At 46.0% G+C, this 17,553-nt stretch overlaps 1 protein-coding gene across 16 annotated transcripts in view; it reads right to left on the reverse strand.

Annotated features, from left to right (window-relative positions):
* Positions 1 to 1,434: 1,434 nt before the first annotated feature.
* The window catches only part of METTL14 (methyltransferase 14, N6-adenosine-methyltransferase non-catalytic subunit), a 70,088-nt gene continuing 53,969 nt past the window's right edge, over positions 1,435 to 17,553 (reverse strand). For 12 of the 16 annotated variants that reach the window (XM_086888151.1, XM_086888157.1, XM_086888150.1 and 9 more), the window contains 8 exons: positions 15,740 to 15,820; positions 15,285 to 15,372; positions 12,841 to 12,931; positions 11,217 to 11,358; positions 9,850 to 9,942; positions 9,069 to 9,185; positions 6,679 to 6,889; positions 4,357 to 5,800 (listed from right to left, as the gene is read on the reverse strand). In XM_086888151.1, coding sequence (XP_086744277.1) covers positions 5,487 to 5,800; positions 6,679 to 6,889; positions 9,069 to 9,185; positions 9,850 to 9,942; positions 11,217 to 11,358; positions 12,841 to 12,931; positions 15,285 to 15,372; positions 15,740 to 15,820 — 1,137 coding nt within the window. In that variant the 3' untranslated portion in view covers positions 4,357 to 5,486. Of the gene's footprint in view, positions 2,282 to 4,356; positions 5,801 to 6,678; positions 6,890 to 9,068; positions 9,186 to 9,849; positions 9,943 to 11,216; positions 11,359 to 12,840; positions 12,932 to 15,284; positions 15,373 to 15,739; positions 15,821 to 17,553 lie in introns of those variants that run through there. The other 4 variants (XM_086888163.1, XM_086888165.1, XM_086888162.1 and 1 more) reach the window with 1 other exon arrangement.

Raw genomic sequence — 17,553 nt, forward strand, 5'->3', positions numbered from 1 at the left:
CGCCGGGGAGCCCGGCCCGGCCCGTGCCGGCACCTCCGAGCGCTGGGGAGCAAATGGCGGCGGGAGCGACTTCCGGCTCTTAAATCCCCTCGGCCCCGCCCCGCGCAGCCGCCCTGGGGCCCCGCGCACCTGCCCGGCCCCACCCCGAACACCTGCGCCGGCCCCGCCCCTGCCGGAGGCCCCGCCCCGAGCACCTGAGCCCGGCCCCGCCCCCGCCCTGAGGCCCCGCCCCTGTCCCATCCCGTCCCGTTCCTGTCCCGCCCCGCGGGTGCCGCTGTCCCGGGGGTCTCGCTCGGGATCCCCGCTCGGCGCTGTGCGGGGCCCGGCCCGGCCCGGGCGCTCTCGGCGGGGCCGCTCCGAGCCCGGGGCGCTGCGGCGGGGCCGGGCCGGGAGCCGGAGGTTCGCGCCCGGGTCCCGCTCCGGCCGCTCGGGGCCCCGGGCACGGTCCCGCTCCGGCCGCGGGGAGCCGGGGCTCTGCCGGTGCCGAGGCGGCCCCCGGGGCCCCGAGCGGAGCCCGACGCGCCGGGCCGGGCTCTGCCCGTGGCCCCCAACGCGGGGTTCGGGCTCCGCTCCGAGCCCCAAACGCGGCTCCGCCGCCGGCCCCAGAGGCAGCTCCGAGTCGCCGGCTCTGAGCTCTCCGCGGGGCCAAAGGCGGCCCTTAGAGCTGAGAGGCTGCGACTGACGCTGCCCGAACCAGCCCGCTCTGAACACCGAAGCACCGCGGCTGGGATTTACTTCAAGCCCCCCGAAGGCGAGGCTCTGTGAAGCCAAATCCCCGGAAGGCGGGACTCGGTCTCTGCCTCGAGCCCCTAAAATGCACAACTTGCTCTCTGTGAGCCCGGATGCTCGCTCTGAGGGACCGGGCTTTCCCGTCCCCAGATCTCAGCTCGGTCCATCGCTGTCTGCCCTTGGCCAGCGCAGCCTGGCTTTGAGAGTCAATCGGCGGCACTCGGGCTCTGGAGCCTGGACTCGCTCGCTCGGAGCCAAACCCCGAAACCAGGGCTCAGTCTCTGTGCCTGAAGCCCAAATCCAGGCCGGACGTGAGCCCGCTGCTGGCAGAGTCCAAAACGCAGGATTCGCTCTCTGCTTTTAAGCTCTGAGCCTGAATTTTGAGTCCCTCAAACGCGGCACTCGCCGCCCTCTGTGAAGCCCCAGAGTGCCGGGGTGAGTCTGGTTCTGAGCTCCCCAAACACAGCCAAGGGTCTGTGTGAGCCACAGCTGCAGGAGCGGGGCTCAGCTCCGAGCCCCCGAAGGCAGCGCCGGCTGTCTCTGGGAGCCGCAGCAGCCGCTCAGGCACTTCCCACCTCGCAGCGGGATCGGGAGGGGAATCAGAAACAATAAATACATAACAATGGAACAATAGTGACAGTACATGACAGTACAATGGGAGAAACAGGGATAACAACCATGATGAAGAGATTAAAAACCAAATTCTGTTAGTACATACACACCTCAGAAATTTTATTAAAACCAATGTCAATATTTCCTGATGCATATCAGGACAAACAGTATTGGGAAGTCTTTTGTCCTTCAGCAGAAGGCTTCTTCAAAGGAACTGGATAAACTGGCATTGGTGATCAAAAGTAACTGTTCTTGAAATATCAGGGGTGAAATTTCAGCCATTTTAAAGGTCAGGTGCTGCCTCCAGTTGTGTTTCTGCCAGAGCAGAGACTTCTGGTGTTCCCAGAAAGCCGCAGCTGATTTTGACAGGTGGAATGTTTTGTCAAGGTGGTGATTTCTGATTTGTGTCTGCATCCTGCAGTGTAGATTTCAGTGTGGAATCTGCAGCAGGGATGGAATTGTCACCCATTTATAAAAAGGCATGGAACACCGGTGTGCCTGAGCTGAATTCTTCTGATAAACTGCATTTCCTTTGAATTTGATGCAGTTTATTTATATTTTGATGCCTGTTGCATAATGCCTGTATCCAGTGGGAAGTCTCCAAGAGAGGGGCTCTCCTCCTGCCTCAGGAGAAGGGGCTGTTGGAACACCTCGGCCAGCGAAGCTGTGCTGCACTGCACTGGCAGGAAAGCCCCCGTTGGTTTGGGGGCTCATTGCGCCGGGTGCTGAGGGTGGGAATGAGTTCTTGAGCTGTGAGGAGCTTGCAGAAAGTGTCCTCTGCTCTCTGAGCCCCAGTGAGTGAATATGGGCCTGTTAACCCTGCAGTAAGAACTGTGCCAAGGTTTATTCCAACGCGGTGTCTTTGGAACAGGCTGCAGAATGTGCTGGGAAATTGTTCCTCTTCCACTCTTCTCTGCCAACTGCGGAAGCACCAGGGAAGCTGAAAAACAGAGATGACAAGAAACTGCTCAACACAGATAAGGAAAAGGTATTTTCTGCTCTGAGCTACGAGGGGACTGCTGGTACTTGGCATTTGTCCAATAGGACACTGATCTTCTTTCGTGTATTTTCTTTAACACAGCATGGAGTGCAAGGCAGTCGTATAAAGAGGTGTTGCTGCTGGACACTGACCTGTGCCTTCGTTTTTGTACTCAAGTGACATTGCTTATATGGCAATTGTTACTGCTGTGGCATTCCTTGTGACCTCTCTATTCAAGAGCAGCTCTCCATTGCTCACTTCCCCCTCTACAGACTGTAGGAGTTTTTATGATGTTAATATGAATAACTTATTCTATAATGTCTGAGAGGTGTCCCCAAGACCCACAGGTGTGCTGGTGCTACAGCTGCCAGCAGCACTGGCCAGGAGCTTTTTGCTTTCAAAACTGCTCAAGAGCCAACCTGCCCTGCACACCCAGCATTCCAGCCAGCTCCTTGTAAGCAGCGCTGTCAGAGTGCACAGAATTCTCCAGCTGGTGGCTGATTTACACCCAGTGACCTGCTCCTGCCCAGGGTCTTCAGTTCCCTCTGAAGCCAAATGCTGAGACATCCTGAGTACCTTGTCAGTGCAGGTGTTGAATCCTTCACTGAGTTCTCAGGGGGCAAGACAGTGCAATGACTCCAAGCCTCCTCCAGAATGGAAAGACAGGACAGGCACCCCAAATCAGCCTGGAGGCGTTGTGCATTTAATAAAAGTGGAAAGGAAGAAACTTACCAGGCTTTTTTCTCTTCCAAGAGAGCATGCTCAAATGAAGTCTTCGTTTACTTGTGCTAAGTGAAATAAATATTCATCAGCTCAGTGATTGTGAGCCTTATCCTCCCCTTTCTCTGGAGGTGCAACAAGTGAGAAATTAACTGACAGCCACTGATGGGATTAAAAGCTTTTCATCTCTAGTCACCATTTCTGTGTGGTCCAAATCCCAGTGACCAAGAAAATGGCCTGATGTTCTTCCTGTATAATGGGGCATGTGGGACTGTGTCTCACTCCAGTACTTCCCAAGTGTCATCTCTCCCCACAGGGACATGGGCCAGGATTTGGGAGTGCGCTGCCCTGCCTCGCTGCCTTACCTGTGCAGCCTTGGTCAGTCTGTCACTGCTCAAGTGCCACCTTCACACGAGCAGGGGTAGTGCTGTTCTTCATGGAGGACAATGCAGAGGAGGAGTTCCTTGTCCATTAACCTCAATTAAAACATTCCATCAGTTGCTCATTAACAACACAGACATCAGACTTTGCAGGCAAAGGTGCCCATCCAGACAGCTCTAATCTAACACTCGCTGCAGCACTATTCTTTTTTTTTTCCTTACAGTAACTGAGCTGTTTCTGCTTTGAAGGGAGGAAGCAAGAAACCTCCACCACCTGCCACTTCTTTCCAGTCAGTGAAGACTTGAGCAGCACCGCAGCTTCTGCAAACTGATACAGAAGCACATCGGATCCCCTTGTTTTGAACCCTCCTCTTCCCTTTAGCCTAAGTGTATGTTAAGAGCAGCCCATTCACTGAACTACCAGTACTGGGCATGGAACTGAAAGGGGGAAATGGAAATTAGCATTTTCTACTCAGTCAACAACAAGAAAATATTTGTCCATGGCACAAAAGCAGTGTTCCTAAGGTAAAGTGCCATTATTTTTTGAATAACAACACAATCAGGGCAAAAATCACCAAATAAGATGTGCCCCTACTAGGGCACCTTTACCTTCTCTCTGTTCCTTATAGCCTGTGGCAAACTTCACCAGTGACCAGATGAACATCACCTTTAAAACTCCCCCAAATCCAGTCACTCTCCAGATGTGCACATATGACAGAGGAAAAAACAAGCTGTAAACAACAGGCAGTTTCCATTGGCACCACGGCAATCCCTGCTCAACACTACCAAAGCCAGGGAGTTCCCCGGCCCGTCAAAACCTTCCAAATCAAAAGAACAGCTCCAGTCTGCAGCAGCACAGAGGAAACCACTTGGCAATTCCAAAACCTCAAGGAGAACAAACCCACAAAATATTAAGAAAGATATTTCCACATCAGCTTTGATAAACATGTTTAATAATCTGCTACTTTACAGGACAGTCATTTAAAAGCTGGGCTTTGAGAGCAACACTGAGACTTGAACGCCACTTTTCCAAAACCCACACCTCAGACCTTGAGACATCAAAAGCTGGGTTTGTTCAGCCTACCAAGAACCGCACAAGAAGCTCAGAGCTGTGGTTCTGCTAAAAACAGCCATTGTACCTAGGGAAGGGGGTCAGTGTCCTTCCACACTGCAGTGGATCAGCAACAGCCCTTCCCAAATGTGTGCCCCACCCTCAGGCTCAGTTCCAGCCGTGTTCCACAGGCTCGCACCACTCCGTGTGTGCTCCTCGCTCTGCAGTGACGCTGCTGCTCCTCCCTCCGGGGAACAAAGGTGCTACAGACACACGCTGGGGAAAATCCCCACCCCAGGAGCAGCCCAGGCCTGTGCACAACTTCTGGGCTGTACAGAAATGCACAACTCGGTGCTCTGCAGGAAGGATGACACACAGCTGCATAGAATTGCCACACTCCCCACTACTGACACCACAGGTGAGTGCAGATACACCACAAATTAAAAATTAACCTTTTCCTATTCCCAGGAATAATTTGGGAAGTTTAAACCAAATAAGAAAAAATAGAATGCTATTTATTTCATTTGCTCCTTGGTTTCAGAGAAGTTAAAATAGGTGTCAATACAGACACAGCACTTTTTCTTCCATAGGACAGCAAGTCTGCTGTGGCCATGCAATTCAGAACTGCATTTTGTGCCCGCTCCACAATATTAATGCAATCCAGTCCAAACCTCTGAAGACGGAGGAGGAATCCATGTTTTGGAGAAAATGCAGTTGAAAAAGCAGTCTCCACATTGCAAGGTTCCTAAGGGAAGAGCAAGGGGGTCACTTCCATCCTACCCGTGGTGTGAAGGGCCGGTGCTCTCTGCTCTGAGTTCAGTGCTGCCTGTGCAGGACGTGGCCGGGTGAGGGGCTGTGCCACACCTGCAAGGCCGACTGCCTGCAACGGCGCGCACCAAGACAATTGTAAAAGTCATCTGCCTTGAGTCCCCAGAGGAATTCACTGTAGGAAAAACAAGACTGCAGGAAAGATTCCCAGGCGAGGCGTGGGCCGGGGGAAGCAGCCGGCACCTCCTCAGCGGGTTGGGAATCCCCCTCGATGGGTCCCTCCACGGCCCCCTCTGAAGCCGCCCCGCTCACCGCGGAAGTTGGTCCTGTTCCTCTCCCTGCCCCTTTCTCCCCGTCCCGCCGAAGTCCCTCCTCTTCCTCCTCCCCTGGGAGCTCCCCCGCCCCGGTCAGACTTGGACTTGGGCGGTGGGGACTTGGGCCGCAGCCTCTCGATCTCCTCGGTGCAGCCGGTCAGGTGGGAATTGGGAGCCGTGAAATACGAGGAATACGTTTCCGCGTTGAAGTTGCTGTTTGTGAGGGTGGGTCCCACCGTCAGCCAACCTTGGGAACAAAACCACAGTCAGCAGCAGCAACAACAAACTTCAGGCTTCACTGCTGAACTTCTCCCAGGAAATGAACACCCAAGAGAGAGGGAGAAACACTCCCCTACACATCAGTGGCACTGAACAGAATGAAAAGTCACCTCTAGGGTCGTTGCAAAGTTCAGATTTTAGCTGGGTATTTCTAAGGGCTTATTTTCATTTTCTAAATTTTTTTCATTACCCATGGCTGTGGCAGCATTGATGCTGTGCTTTCACCAGCCCCTACACCTTCTTCCTACTTGTCCATATACCACAACAGTGTTTTTAAAAAGTATGGAAGTTCAACCAGAGTAACCTGACTCTGTGAGACACTGACACACAAAATCCACTGGCAGCAGGACTGAACACCTGAACCACGTGTCATGATCCGTGCATTTCTTGCATTCTGCACCAGGCCAGATGCAGCACCCACTGTGAGATGCTGCATCTTCAGACACTGGCAACAGCACTAAGCTGGTAGGGGTTGAAAAGAAAGAAATCACTTTTCTGAGAAGTGTAAATATATGGGAGAAACGGAATCTCAACTGGATTTTGTTATGCTCACTGATGAATTAAACACGTGGGTGGGCAAAAATATTGGTTAACAAAAATCCCTCTTCTGAAAAAACTATAGAAATAGTATATAAATAGTAAATATAAATATATATATATATAATATATAGAAATTATAGTTGTCATAAGCTTTCCAAACAACAGTTCTGTGACTGACAGGTTTCCACACACACCAAAAATGCATCTGCTTGAGACCTGCTGCCTGATCTGTGACACAGATCTGGACATCTCTTCAGGAGCCTGAAATGGGTTTCACTGTTTGACCCAAACCAGCACAGCAGTTACCTGGTCGAATCGTGCTGTCCCTCCCAAAGAGGTGAAGCCGCCGTCGCCCGAGGCAGAAATGCTCAATGATGTGGAAAATCTCCACGGGTTTCTCAATGTTGCCGATCTCAGGCTCCTCGGTGATGATGAGGTCGATGTCTACGTTGGCGTGGATGAAGTCGCCGTCGGTGCTGCGGCGCACGGTGCCCTTGATGCCCATGAGGCAGTGCTCCTGCAGACACACGGAGCTGTCACCTGTCACACCCCTACTGCTGTGCCACGTGAGCACAAGGGACAGCAGGGCAGTTCTAAGCACGGCACACCCCGCTCTTACAGGAGAGAAATGAACTAGAGCTGGAGCTACCCAAGGAGCCATTTGAGAACAAAGCAGAGCAGTACTTGAAGCTGAAGCTCGATAAACTACGCCAGGAGGTGTGTAAAGCAAGGCTGAAGTCAGGTATTTGGACTTCAATTACAGAACTTCAGGCTGGAAAGGCTGAGAAATCTCCACAAGGCAGAAGAGAAAAATGTGATGGCAAGAGCAAGGAATGGTTATTAATTATGATTAATACCTGTCTTAGCATTCTGATCCTGATTTCATTAATACAATAATTTTAGAAGTTTTCAGTCATAAAATAGGGCGTGGAAACAAGATGTACTTTTTGATATTGTACCTCTGTTAATAAAGTAGCCCACAGAACTCCCCTCAGGTTGCTTTCCAGATCTTACTGCATAAAAGCCCACAGCCGCTATCACACGGTCAGGGCACTCTCAGGCAGCTCATCAGCATTACAGGTGCTCCTGAGCTGTAACATGCACTGCTTTCCTTCCTTCCACAACACTGCAGACCAATTTAAGTGAGTGATATGTGGCACCTGTGACTGAGGAATCACCACGATTGTTCCAGGATGAAAAGAGGCTCCTACATACTCATTTCAGAGCTCTGTTTCTTGGAATATCAAACTTGGACGAGCCACATTCCCCAGGATCAAAGACTCTGACTCACTAAGCGCCACCAGATGGCTCAGGAAGCAGTTGCAGACAAGAGCACGTAAGCATTCCCCAATTTTGGAAAGGGTTTGCAGAGTTGGTGGGTAAACACACAAGGCACAACATCAGACCTGTCAAATCTGTGCAGATGGTATTGCACTCCAGCAACACGGGTTTGGACCTGGAATCTACCTGAGTGAAAGGTAGGATACTGCCAAGCAAATCACCCAGGCAAGCCAAGCCTCCTCAGTCCAGTCCTTAGGAGAACTATCCCAAACATTTGACTTCCATACCACACACCATGTCACTCACAAACACCTGGGATCCTCTGACAGGTGGCACAGCTCTGAGCACCCACGGAGAGATGCCTCAGCCCAACAGAGCAGAAGCTGCTCTAAGCACTGGCAAACACAGCTTGCCAACAGTGTTTGTTTAGTCAGAGCAAACTCGCTCCATTTTCAGTTTAGCACAAACAGTGACCTCAGCCCAACGCTCGCTCCATAAACAGAGCAATTCCCCCATACCAGAAACTATTTTTATTTGCTAAACAAAGACAAAGTCCCCTCAAATCCTCCTCTGTTAGTTTTAACCTTACCCTCACCAGCAAACTTCACATATTTGCAAAACTATTTGCAATAAACACACAATATTTATACTTATAAATATTTATAATTAATACAACACACTTTCAAACAAACTTCAGATTAATGTAAATGCAAGTCAAAGAAAGATTCCAGATATCCTAAAGGGAAGTTTATACTCCCAACAATGGCCAATTTGAGACAGACTTGAGGATGATTAATGCTAATGAATGATTAATGAATGAGGAAGGATGTTCACTGACACTTGAAATGAATCAATTGCCAACCAGCTCTCTTTACCCAGTAAAATTGTCAGTTACACTCAAACATGCCCAAACCAATTATTTATGAGTCCCATTTACACTTCTCTAAGTTTCTGAACAACAGACATTTTAAGTCACAAACCAGAACACTTTTTTCCTCTGCACCTCCTTCAACACACATCCTCCACCAAGCATTTAAAAAACAAATGTTTGTTTTAAACCGAGCTGACCCATTCTATCACTTGTGCTGTACAATCACCTCCAGGAAGGCAGGAGATGCTCTCTGAGCTCTGGCTCCCCCAGACCTCTCTTGGGTCCAAGCTCTGGGTGCACACCTGCTCCTGTGCCTTTAGAACCAATTGCCAATCTCCTATAGTTAGACTTTATTTTGATTCAGTTAAAATCTAAAGATTTAAAGACTTCTTTTGACAATGAATTTAGTCAAATTCTATTGCTAAGATTAGTTCCATAAAATGTGCTTTTGCAGAACAGAACTTGGAAGTCCTCTAACACCGGGTGTGTCATTAGCACACAGACACAGAATGGAAACAGAGGAGGAACGGAGCCAATCCTTTACCTTGGTTCTTTGGAAGACAGCCTTAGGGTCTAGAGTCTTGGTCTTGCCAGGGTTGTTCTTATTTGTTTTAATCCAGCAAATGTCCTCACATCTTCTGTAACCCCATTTGCGCAGACACTGAATGTTATAAACAAGTAAAACAGTTCACACCACACAAAAACATCAAGTGACCTGAACACGCACTTAGGCACTTGACTTTTCTTATTCTAAGACTGTCCAGCTACCACAAACCCATCTATGACCAAACCAAATCTATCTGGCCAACTTCAGACTGAAAAACAGCTGAAGCACACAGATCAGTAACCACAGGCTGCCCTTAAACAGTTGCCTGTGAATTGTTCTCATGGAAAGCGCTGCTCGACTAAATAAAGAATGTTTCAGCACAGCAGGAGCCAATTGGGAATTCTTAGTGCAGCGTTTCCCTGGCATGCAGAAAGATGACAATTGTATCTCAATTTATGAAACAGTAGGACCTTTCTCCTAGCATGAAGATTTCTGGCAGAAAACTCCTGAGACTTCTGTTAAGTAAGTTGTGACTTGGCAATCTGCTCCTCTGTGAACACACACACATCAAAACCAAGACCCCAAGGAATTATGCTTCCTCACATAGCCAGTGACTCATCTGGACATTTACAGTATTTAAACAGTTAATGCCATTTAAAATCACATAACAAAACATCCCTCTGTAGTTAGGGCTGAGAATTCTATACAGGGAAAAGTCAAAGATAAAAATAAACTCTTAAGCCTGCCTCTGATAAATTGAATTAAAACAACATCTTACCACTCGGCCGAGATCCAGACCCTCGCCTGAGCCGCACCACAGAAACACAAATGACCTTGGGGCTGCAATTTCTTCAATTTCCAGTTTCATGATCTAGTAATAATAAGTGCAATAAAAGTGTTCCTGAATTAAATACGAATCACCAGTTGTATCAGGAAGAATATCATGAATCTTGAGGAATTGTCACAGAAACCATCAGGAAGCACACCTGGGGGCCCAAGGGAAGCAGGGAACTAATTCCTTGTTTTGCTTTGCCTGTGTGCATGGCTTTTGCTTTCCCCATTAAACTGTCTTTGTCTCGAGGCGTGAGTCTTCCAGCTTCTACCTTTCCAATTCTCTCCCTGATCCCACTGGTAGGGGAGTGAGCAAGTGGCTGTCTGGGATGGAACCATCAAAAACAGAAATTCTACCTTTATAAAAAAAGCTAGACTTAGAAGACCAATACAACCCGCATGATCTCCTCAAATCCCTGCTTTGTTTTATCATTCTACTGGCAGCAAAAATATTTAATACAGAAGGAAGAGTACTGTTTCTTTTCCTAAGTACTTACATGAGAGTTGTGAAGAGGTTCTAAAAATCCCAGCTTAATTCCTATCAATAAATAGGAAAGACATTCTCTCCATTTTCACTTTCAGGAGAAGCAGCCAGAATTTGTGGGAACAGTGGTTCAGCAATGGCAAATGAGTAACATTCAAGATGAAGTAACTTCGGATGCAAAGCATCTGTTAGTCACTGCAAGCTGAAAGGATTCATCTCTAACTTGCAAACACATCAAATCAAGCCTCATTCAGTGCCTCTCCGAGGAAAAATAACACAGGAGGAGCCATCATAAGAGCAAGTAACTCCAAACCAGCAGGGTGAGTTCTGCCTCCAACACTCCAGTTTTCCTGTTAGGATGGAATGCCTCTTCCCTGGGCAGCACTGCCAGGCACCATTTTTGAATAAACACCAGAGAAAGACTTCCACAAGTGAGGTTTATCCCTTTTGATAATTTTCTAGGGATTATTACTGGTTTGACCATTAAAATTTCCTGCTCAATTAATACTTGGAGAATGGAAGAATGTCAGTAAAGCAAACTTAACTGCACTTTTTACTAGAAGACCAGCATATTTAAGAGCATACGTTAAGAAGCTCAAGAATTTCAAGAAGCAAGGGAATATTTTCAATGGACATTTGGTATTTCAACAGCCAAAAATCAAACAGAAAGCTCAGTGAAGGTGAGGACAGAGAGAAAACCCGTTATTAATAACTTATATTTTTCAGCCAGGCTCAGAGAGAACAAAAAGTTGTATTTACAAAATTCAACCCTGAGGCTATTTGCTTAAACAAATGTATGAAATGTTCTTCACAGCAAAAAGGGTACTTACATCATCCCAGGTCCAGCATTTTTCATTGGCAGTGATGCCAGTCTCTCGGTAATATTCTTCCAATGGTGGCTCCAGGAGAATCACATCAAATTTGGACTTCAGTTCCCTAATATCAAAGGCTTCCAAGTCTGCTTGCAAATACCTGTTCAAACAGAAGATGCCAGACTGCTTGGACAAGGTGAAACAGTGGCCTGGAATCTACACTCCACACAGCCCCTCTGTACAGCCAGATAAGAGCAGAGTCTCCTGGGTGAGCCCTACACATCAAATGCTCAAAACCCAGAGGAGATCCATTACACATCCTCACTTAATTGAGGCTGGATGCTATTGCATTGTGTTTTTTAAGTAGTCTTAATAAACAGTCTTTAGGACTCAGCAAGCAGGAATCAGATGCCCACTCAAACTGTACAACAATACCTCGTGCAGACTCTCTGCACTTTCTGTACACCCATGGACTGTAACAGGAGGAAACATAAACATTTAAGAAGCAGACACTCACTGCCTGGCTAACTGGGAAAGTGGGATATTTTTAGAATGATTCCAAAGATTCCAAATACTGGAAACATTGTTACTTTTATATAGTATACATGTCTTTCTCTATTCCTGTACCAAGCAAAATTCCCCTTACATTGATTCTATTAAACACACACTCACACACTTACAACTCTCCTCCACACCTGCACAGCACTCACTGCTCTATCACTATCAAAAAATTACACTGCCCTCCCCTAAATTCCTTTAACCTTGGTAAAGCTATCAGTAGACCACCACCTTCGCCTTCCCAGAAAGCATGGAAGAGATTTCATATGTGCACTTGGAGCTATCAGAAGGCAGCATTTCATTATTGGTTTTCCCCCTTTTGTACTTCATGACCAAAATATGTCTCCCTTAGAAGATAAGGCTGAGTCCTGCACTTTGCACTCAGAACTATTTCATGGGGTTTTACGTGTCTATCATTAAATAAGGTGGATTTTTGTGATATAGGAGTGCTGCACAGGACAAACATAAGGTTAAGTTCAGAGAGGTCTGAATCCCTGGAGTAACACGCTGCACACTGAGGCTGGGTTTGACATTCAGCATAAACTCTGAGGCAATTCCAAGTCAATAAGGACAAACGACTTCCAGTCAGCTAAACATTGTTGTCTTCAACTCCAAAGCGATTGATGGATACTGAGATAATTAGCTGAACACTCTACAAAACCCAGCTGCTACAAGAAAAGCTAAGGTTGTAATAAGAGGCCAATTTTTAAAAGCTCTTCTTGCTGTCATAAAACATAGGGTAACATGAGATTCACCACCACATGATATTCTTTTAGTTCCCAAATTAAAGCCTGCAGCCAAATCAGTAGACAACTTGGTCTTTAAAAAAATCAAAGCTTTAGAGACTATAAATAATCACACACCAGAAAGAAAATCTAGTTTATACACTGCATTAAACATCTAGATTAAACTAACAAAACCAGAGTGATCTTCCTCTTCCATGCTTCAATTGATTCATTTGTATACACAAACAGAAACAGAAAATGTAAATTCTAAGCAGGTGCTGAAGATAAAGATTTGCAAAGCAGACAGCTAACTTCAAACAGGTCTGGAGAAGAAAGGCATTTTCCACAAGAACACTTACATGGGAGGAGTGTTAGATTTAGATATCAGCTCATCCTTCAATCTGATGAGCTCTCTAAGTTTTGGATATTCTTCAAACCTATCTGCTAAGCCTAAGAAGAAGAAAACATGAAATTAACAACTCAACAAAGTAAATCTCTATCAATTAAGCATTGTCCAGTATTCTGAATAGGTGCAAATGTTAATGCTTAGTCTCATTTTAATTTTTGTTAGAACAAAGCAAACCCTTTAAAGCAGTTTTTCATTCAGTACTTGACAAAAACCTCCTGCCCTCACCCATCTGATCAGGGCTGTTACTGATGCAGTGTCTATGCTCTGATCTTCTCCAGAGCACTACAGTGGATGAGGGATTCACAACTCCAGTTACCAGACCGAAACAACCTTTCATTTCAACTTCCATTTCAAAATGAAAGTTATTTTGGTGAAAGAAGTTATTTTGGTTTTCCCCCTCCATAAATTTCTATTAATATCTGACTAACATCAATTCACAGCACTGTCTGTGTAATCTTGCATGACTGTTTCCAAGGTGGCACACCTGGAGTGTGGCTGGTTCCCTGGGGCAACCCTTTCACCAAGATTTGGTGCTGTGGTGGCAGTCATGAAGATCTGAACACATGTTCCTACATTTACCTTTATGATGTCAATTTTCCAACCTTTCATGTGTACAGAATGCAAAGGAGAGAATCCTCATTAGGTCTTTTGCAGCAAATGTTGTAAAAGGAAAATATACTTTCAAGTATATTTCATTCTCCCTTAGAGACAATGGGTTTGCTACTGCCAGCAGCAGGTTCAGCATAAACCAACAAGATGCCACTCCTGCTTCCCAAGCAGTAGCACTTCAGCTTTAACGGGAGTTATTTAAAAGGCTTCATTTTCATTTAAAAGTACAACTTGGAATGGTATTAATAAATTGGGGGAAAAAACCTCAACCAAACCCACAAACCCTTCATCTCTCTCCATATTTTAATTCAAACTTCTTAAGTCCCAATCCTAGGAATGCAATGATAAAAGCAAAGTTCTCAGTACCTAACCTTTATCATCTCTTGCTACTCGTGCAATAAAACACCTAAAAGTTATTTCCATCCTTTTCCTTACATATGTAACAGCTTAAAACTACTGTTCTCCTGATTTCCACCACTGTGCTGCTTCCAGCCATTTTAAGTCCAATACCCATGGGCAGCAGAGACAAACTAGGGTTTGAGGGTTTTCAATCAAAAGTCCTCAAACAAGACCCACAGATCTCTCCCTCTTTTCCAACAGCAACATCAAAAAGATACAGCTGGCTGTTCCAGAACCACTTGTTTTGCTTTGGGCCACATCCACTACCCCTCAGCAGAGTTGTGACTGTGGTGGAGGAAATGTGTGCTCACGAACGTGCAGCTTGACACAGCTCAGCCCCGTTCAAGGCTCTGGCCCAGCTGCTGCTGCTGCTGTGTTCATCTCCACACCAACACCAGCCTAAGTGTTTGTCCTGTCCCTTGTCCACCTGCTACACAGCAGAGATGTCACGGCACACAACAGGGGCTGCTGCTTCCCATTTCCAGGAAGTGTGAAACTACCTCAAGGACATCACTGTGAAGCCCAAGTGCTTTTAAGATAAAGATCCAGTTGAGTCAAAACAGCCCATTTTTTAAAAAAAACTCTCCAGATGTGTTTCACAGATGCATTCACAAAATACAGGGAAGAGTAAAGCAAAAGCAGAGACAAAGGAGGCAAATCAAACCTCTTTGAGCTGCCATCTAAAAACACAACCCCTTGCTCAGGCAATCTTACACTTGAGAAAATACAGAAAACTGTTGCATAAACAGCAGAGGGAGATGTCCTGCTCCTTTAAAAAATCAAATGCCAGGCACCTATTCTGGGAAATAAACCCTACAAGCTTAAATTCAGGCCCAGTGTAGCATCATTTCAGTAGCAAGTCCTGTCTGGATACATGTAAACTTGAAAAGCAACAAACTCTAAACCTGGGCATTCCAACCAGCTGTCAGCAGTTACCTAATTTAGCTGGGAAATATTATCCACATTGCTTCCTGACTTAAATGTCAGTATTTCCCACACTTTACACTCTTAAGAGGCAATATGTGCCAGTAGACAGGTGAACTGTAAACTTCCAGAGGTTTCAAGATCTCCTCATTAAGCTCATCTACTTTCTGGAATAAAAAGAGCTTAGTTTGGGGAAAAAAATAAAAATCTTCCTGGTGAAACACTTTCAAGTAAAACCAAGGGTAAGAGCAGCCTTGGTAACAATGACCTCCAAGTAACTGAAAATAAAACCATTCATATAGATGTCTATTCTGATATAGATGCACACTGAGACAAAAAACTAGGAAAAGTTTGTGTATCTCTTCCCAGCACTTCCCAGAAACTGTAAGGAATTAGAAAGGGGAAGAAGAACAAGTGCTGTTGAATCAAAGGAGTCATCTTCAGTTCCTGGCTGTGACATACCAACATCTCTGATGAAATTCTGGGGTCTGTGTCCTGTATCCACAAAGTGCTGGCAGTAATCGTTGTGTGGATTTAAGCTCTGAGTGCCCTGGAGAACAGGAAGAAGTTCAGTGAGAACAACAGGGGATAACTGGACATACAGACACACTCTATGTGTCAGTCTGATAAATGAGAAAGCAGACTGTCTTTTCAACATGCTTTTAGAAGTTTCACTCATCAAGACCATCCTTTTAGCTCCAAACCAAGCCCACCATTCCTCCATCTCTTTGTGAGGTGCCTCAGAACAATGCAAACACCAGTTACAGTCAGATCTGCCACAGGCAACTTCTGCACCTGTGAGTTCCAAGCCAATAGTTCAGCTTTAAAGCTGTATTTCAGATCCCAGCAGTTGCAGAAACAGTTTAACACAACTAGTCCAGCTTTGACTACCCCTTCCAATTGCAGAAGCAGCTCACCTTAAGAAAGGTACTGGAATCTTTGTAAATCTCTTCTTCATAAGGCAGGTTTTCATCATCTTGCTGCAGCTCTACTTCATCCTTGGAAACAGAGCAGGTTATTACAAGTGTGCATACAAGATTGAGCTGTTTCTGTCCTTTCCTTAAGAAGCAGAATCATAACAAGAAGTGGGCTGCCTACAAACAGCAGATCCAGCTCCAGTGCTGGAGAGGCGAAAAAAATTACCCACTCCCCAAGAAGTCTGCACCTGTCTCACTAATGAGGAGGGAAAGGCCCCTGAAAGAAGGGAAAAATAAGAACCCTTTCACTTCCAGCCCCTGACAGTCCTTTACAAGGTGTAGAACCTTACATTTTTGTCCCACCAAACTTTCATTCCTTGGACTGAAAGTATGTATTTTGTTGAAGTTCTTCTGCAGCAGAACTTCTGAGCATTTATATCCACCCAATCATCTCTTAATTGCCAGATTTAGCAAAGCCCACGCTTGGCAGAAACAGCTCATGGTACAAGTCAGTATTTCATCTAGACTGTCCTTAAATGTAACTTTAACATTCCTATTCTATAGCCCAAAATTTACATTAAAAATATCTAGAGAGCCGCTGACTTTTCATTCAACAGATTTCTGGGATTCAGAGATCTGTTACACCCATATGTACTCTGAACATCCAACAGAGAACTCGGAACAGAAACTCAAGAGAGGCTCACCTCACATCACTTTCTGCCTTCCCACTGACCCTGGATCAACCCAGTACACAGATTTATAAAACACCCAAGTACAACTGAAGAACTACTAATTGATATCACCTGCCAGATTATTACAGCTCTATTTACCTTATGCTATATAAGCTGTCTGAATAAAAAACAAAATGTTGTCCCTCCCAATTCTGATCTCTCTAAACACCAAAATCTTTATCTGTTATTTCCATAGTGGAGCTTTGAAACAACTTCTGAAATGCCTGATGTGATAAATGGGTCACAGTTTCCCCTTCCCATTTCAGGTGATGAACTTAGAGATACACAGTCTTTTTACTTGTCTGTTTAACCAGATCAAAAAAAAAGAGATTACTATCAGAAACAGCAGGAGTGTTTGCAAGGAAAAGAAAGGTACAGACAAGCAGCAGCAAGTGTTATTCAGGCCAAAGAAAAAAGCTGAAAGCTTGAGTTTTACTAAAAACTGCTTATGCCATCCTAAGTTACACCTGTTTCCCTCTTCCATCTTTCTCTAAATCTTGTCCTCCTGATGCTAAGCACTCATTAGATACCTGAGGCACCCCAGTTCTCTTTATGCCTTCGTAAGTGATTTAAGAAAAGCCTTGTGGCCACAAGCAAAAGCCCACACCACCAACTTTCAAAGGTAAAGGACACAGTCCCAGCAGAGACACAATGACAGCAGCAGTAACACAAGGTACTAGGTTCCTGTACATTACTTATCCCTGTTCTCCAAAGCACCTGCTACCGAGCTGCTGATCTGGGGAAACAGAAACTGCCCACAAGATTAAAACAGTTTGTTTGAAATGACTGGAGATACATGTAACCCGTGACTCAACCAGCTTCTTCAGCCTCCACAACAATGGCATGGAAACATCCCAGGCCTCCGCTTGCACAAGCCAAGCAGAACAGGGCAGTCTCAAATTTGGCTGGCAGACAGCAAAACAGAACCACAGGCGGTTTTGTACTCCACACAAAGTGAAAATTCCACACACCAGACACTCATACAGGTTCAAACAATGGAGTCAAATCACCTGGGGAAGGCAGCAGGTGGAGCAGCACTCAGCTCCCAGAGGGTGGTGAAAAGCCTGCCAGTGGCAGTAGAGA

This window comes from Cyanistes caeruleus, chromosome 5 (genome assembly GCF_971803275.1).
Source record: "Cyanistes caeruleus chromosome 5, bCyaCae1.hap1.1, whole genome shotgun sequence".
In the NCBI taxonomy this organism is placed as follows: domain Eukaryota; kingdom Metazoa; phylum Chordata; class Aves; order Passeriformes; family Paridae; genus Cyanistes; species Cyanistes caeruleus.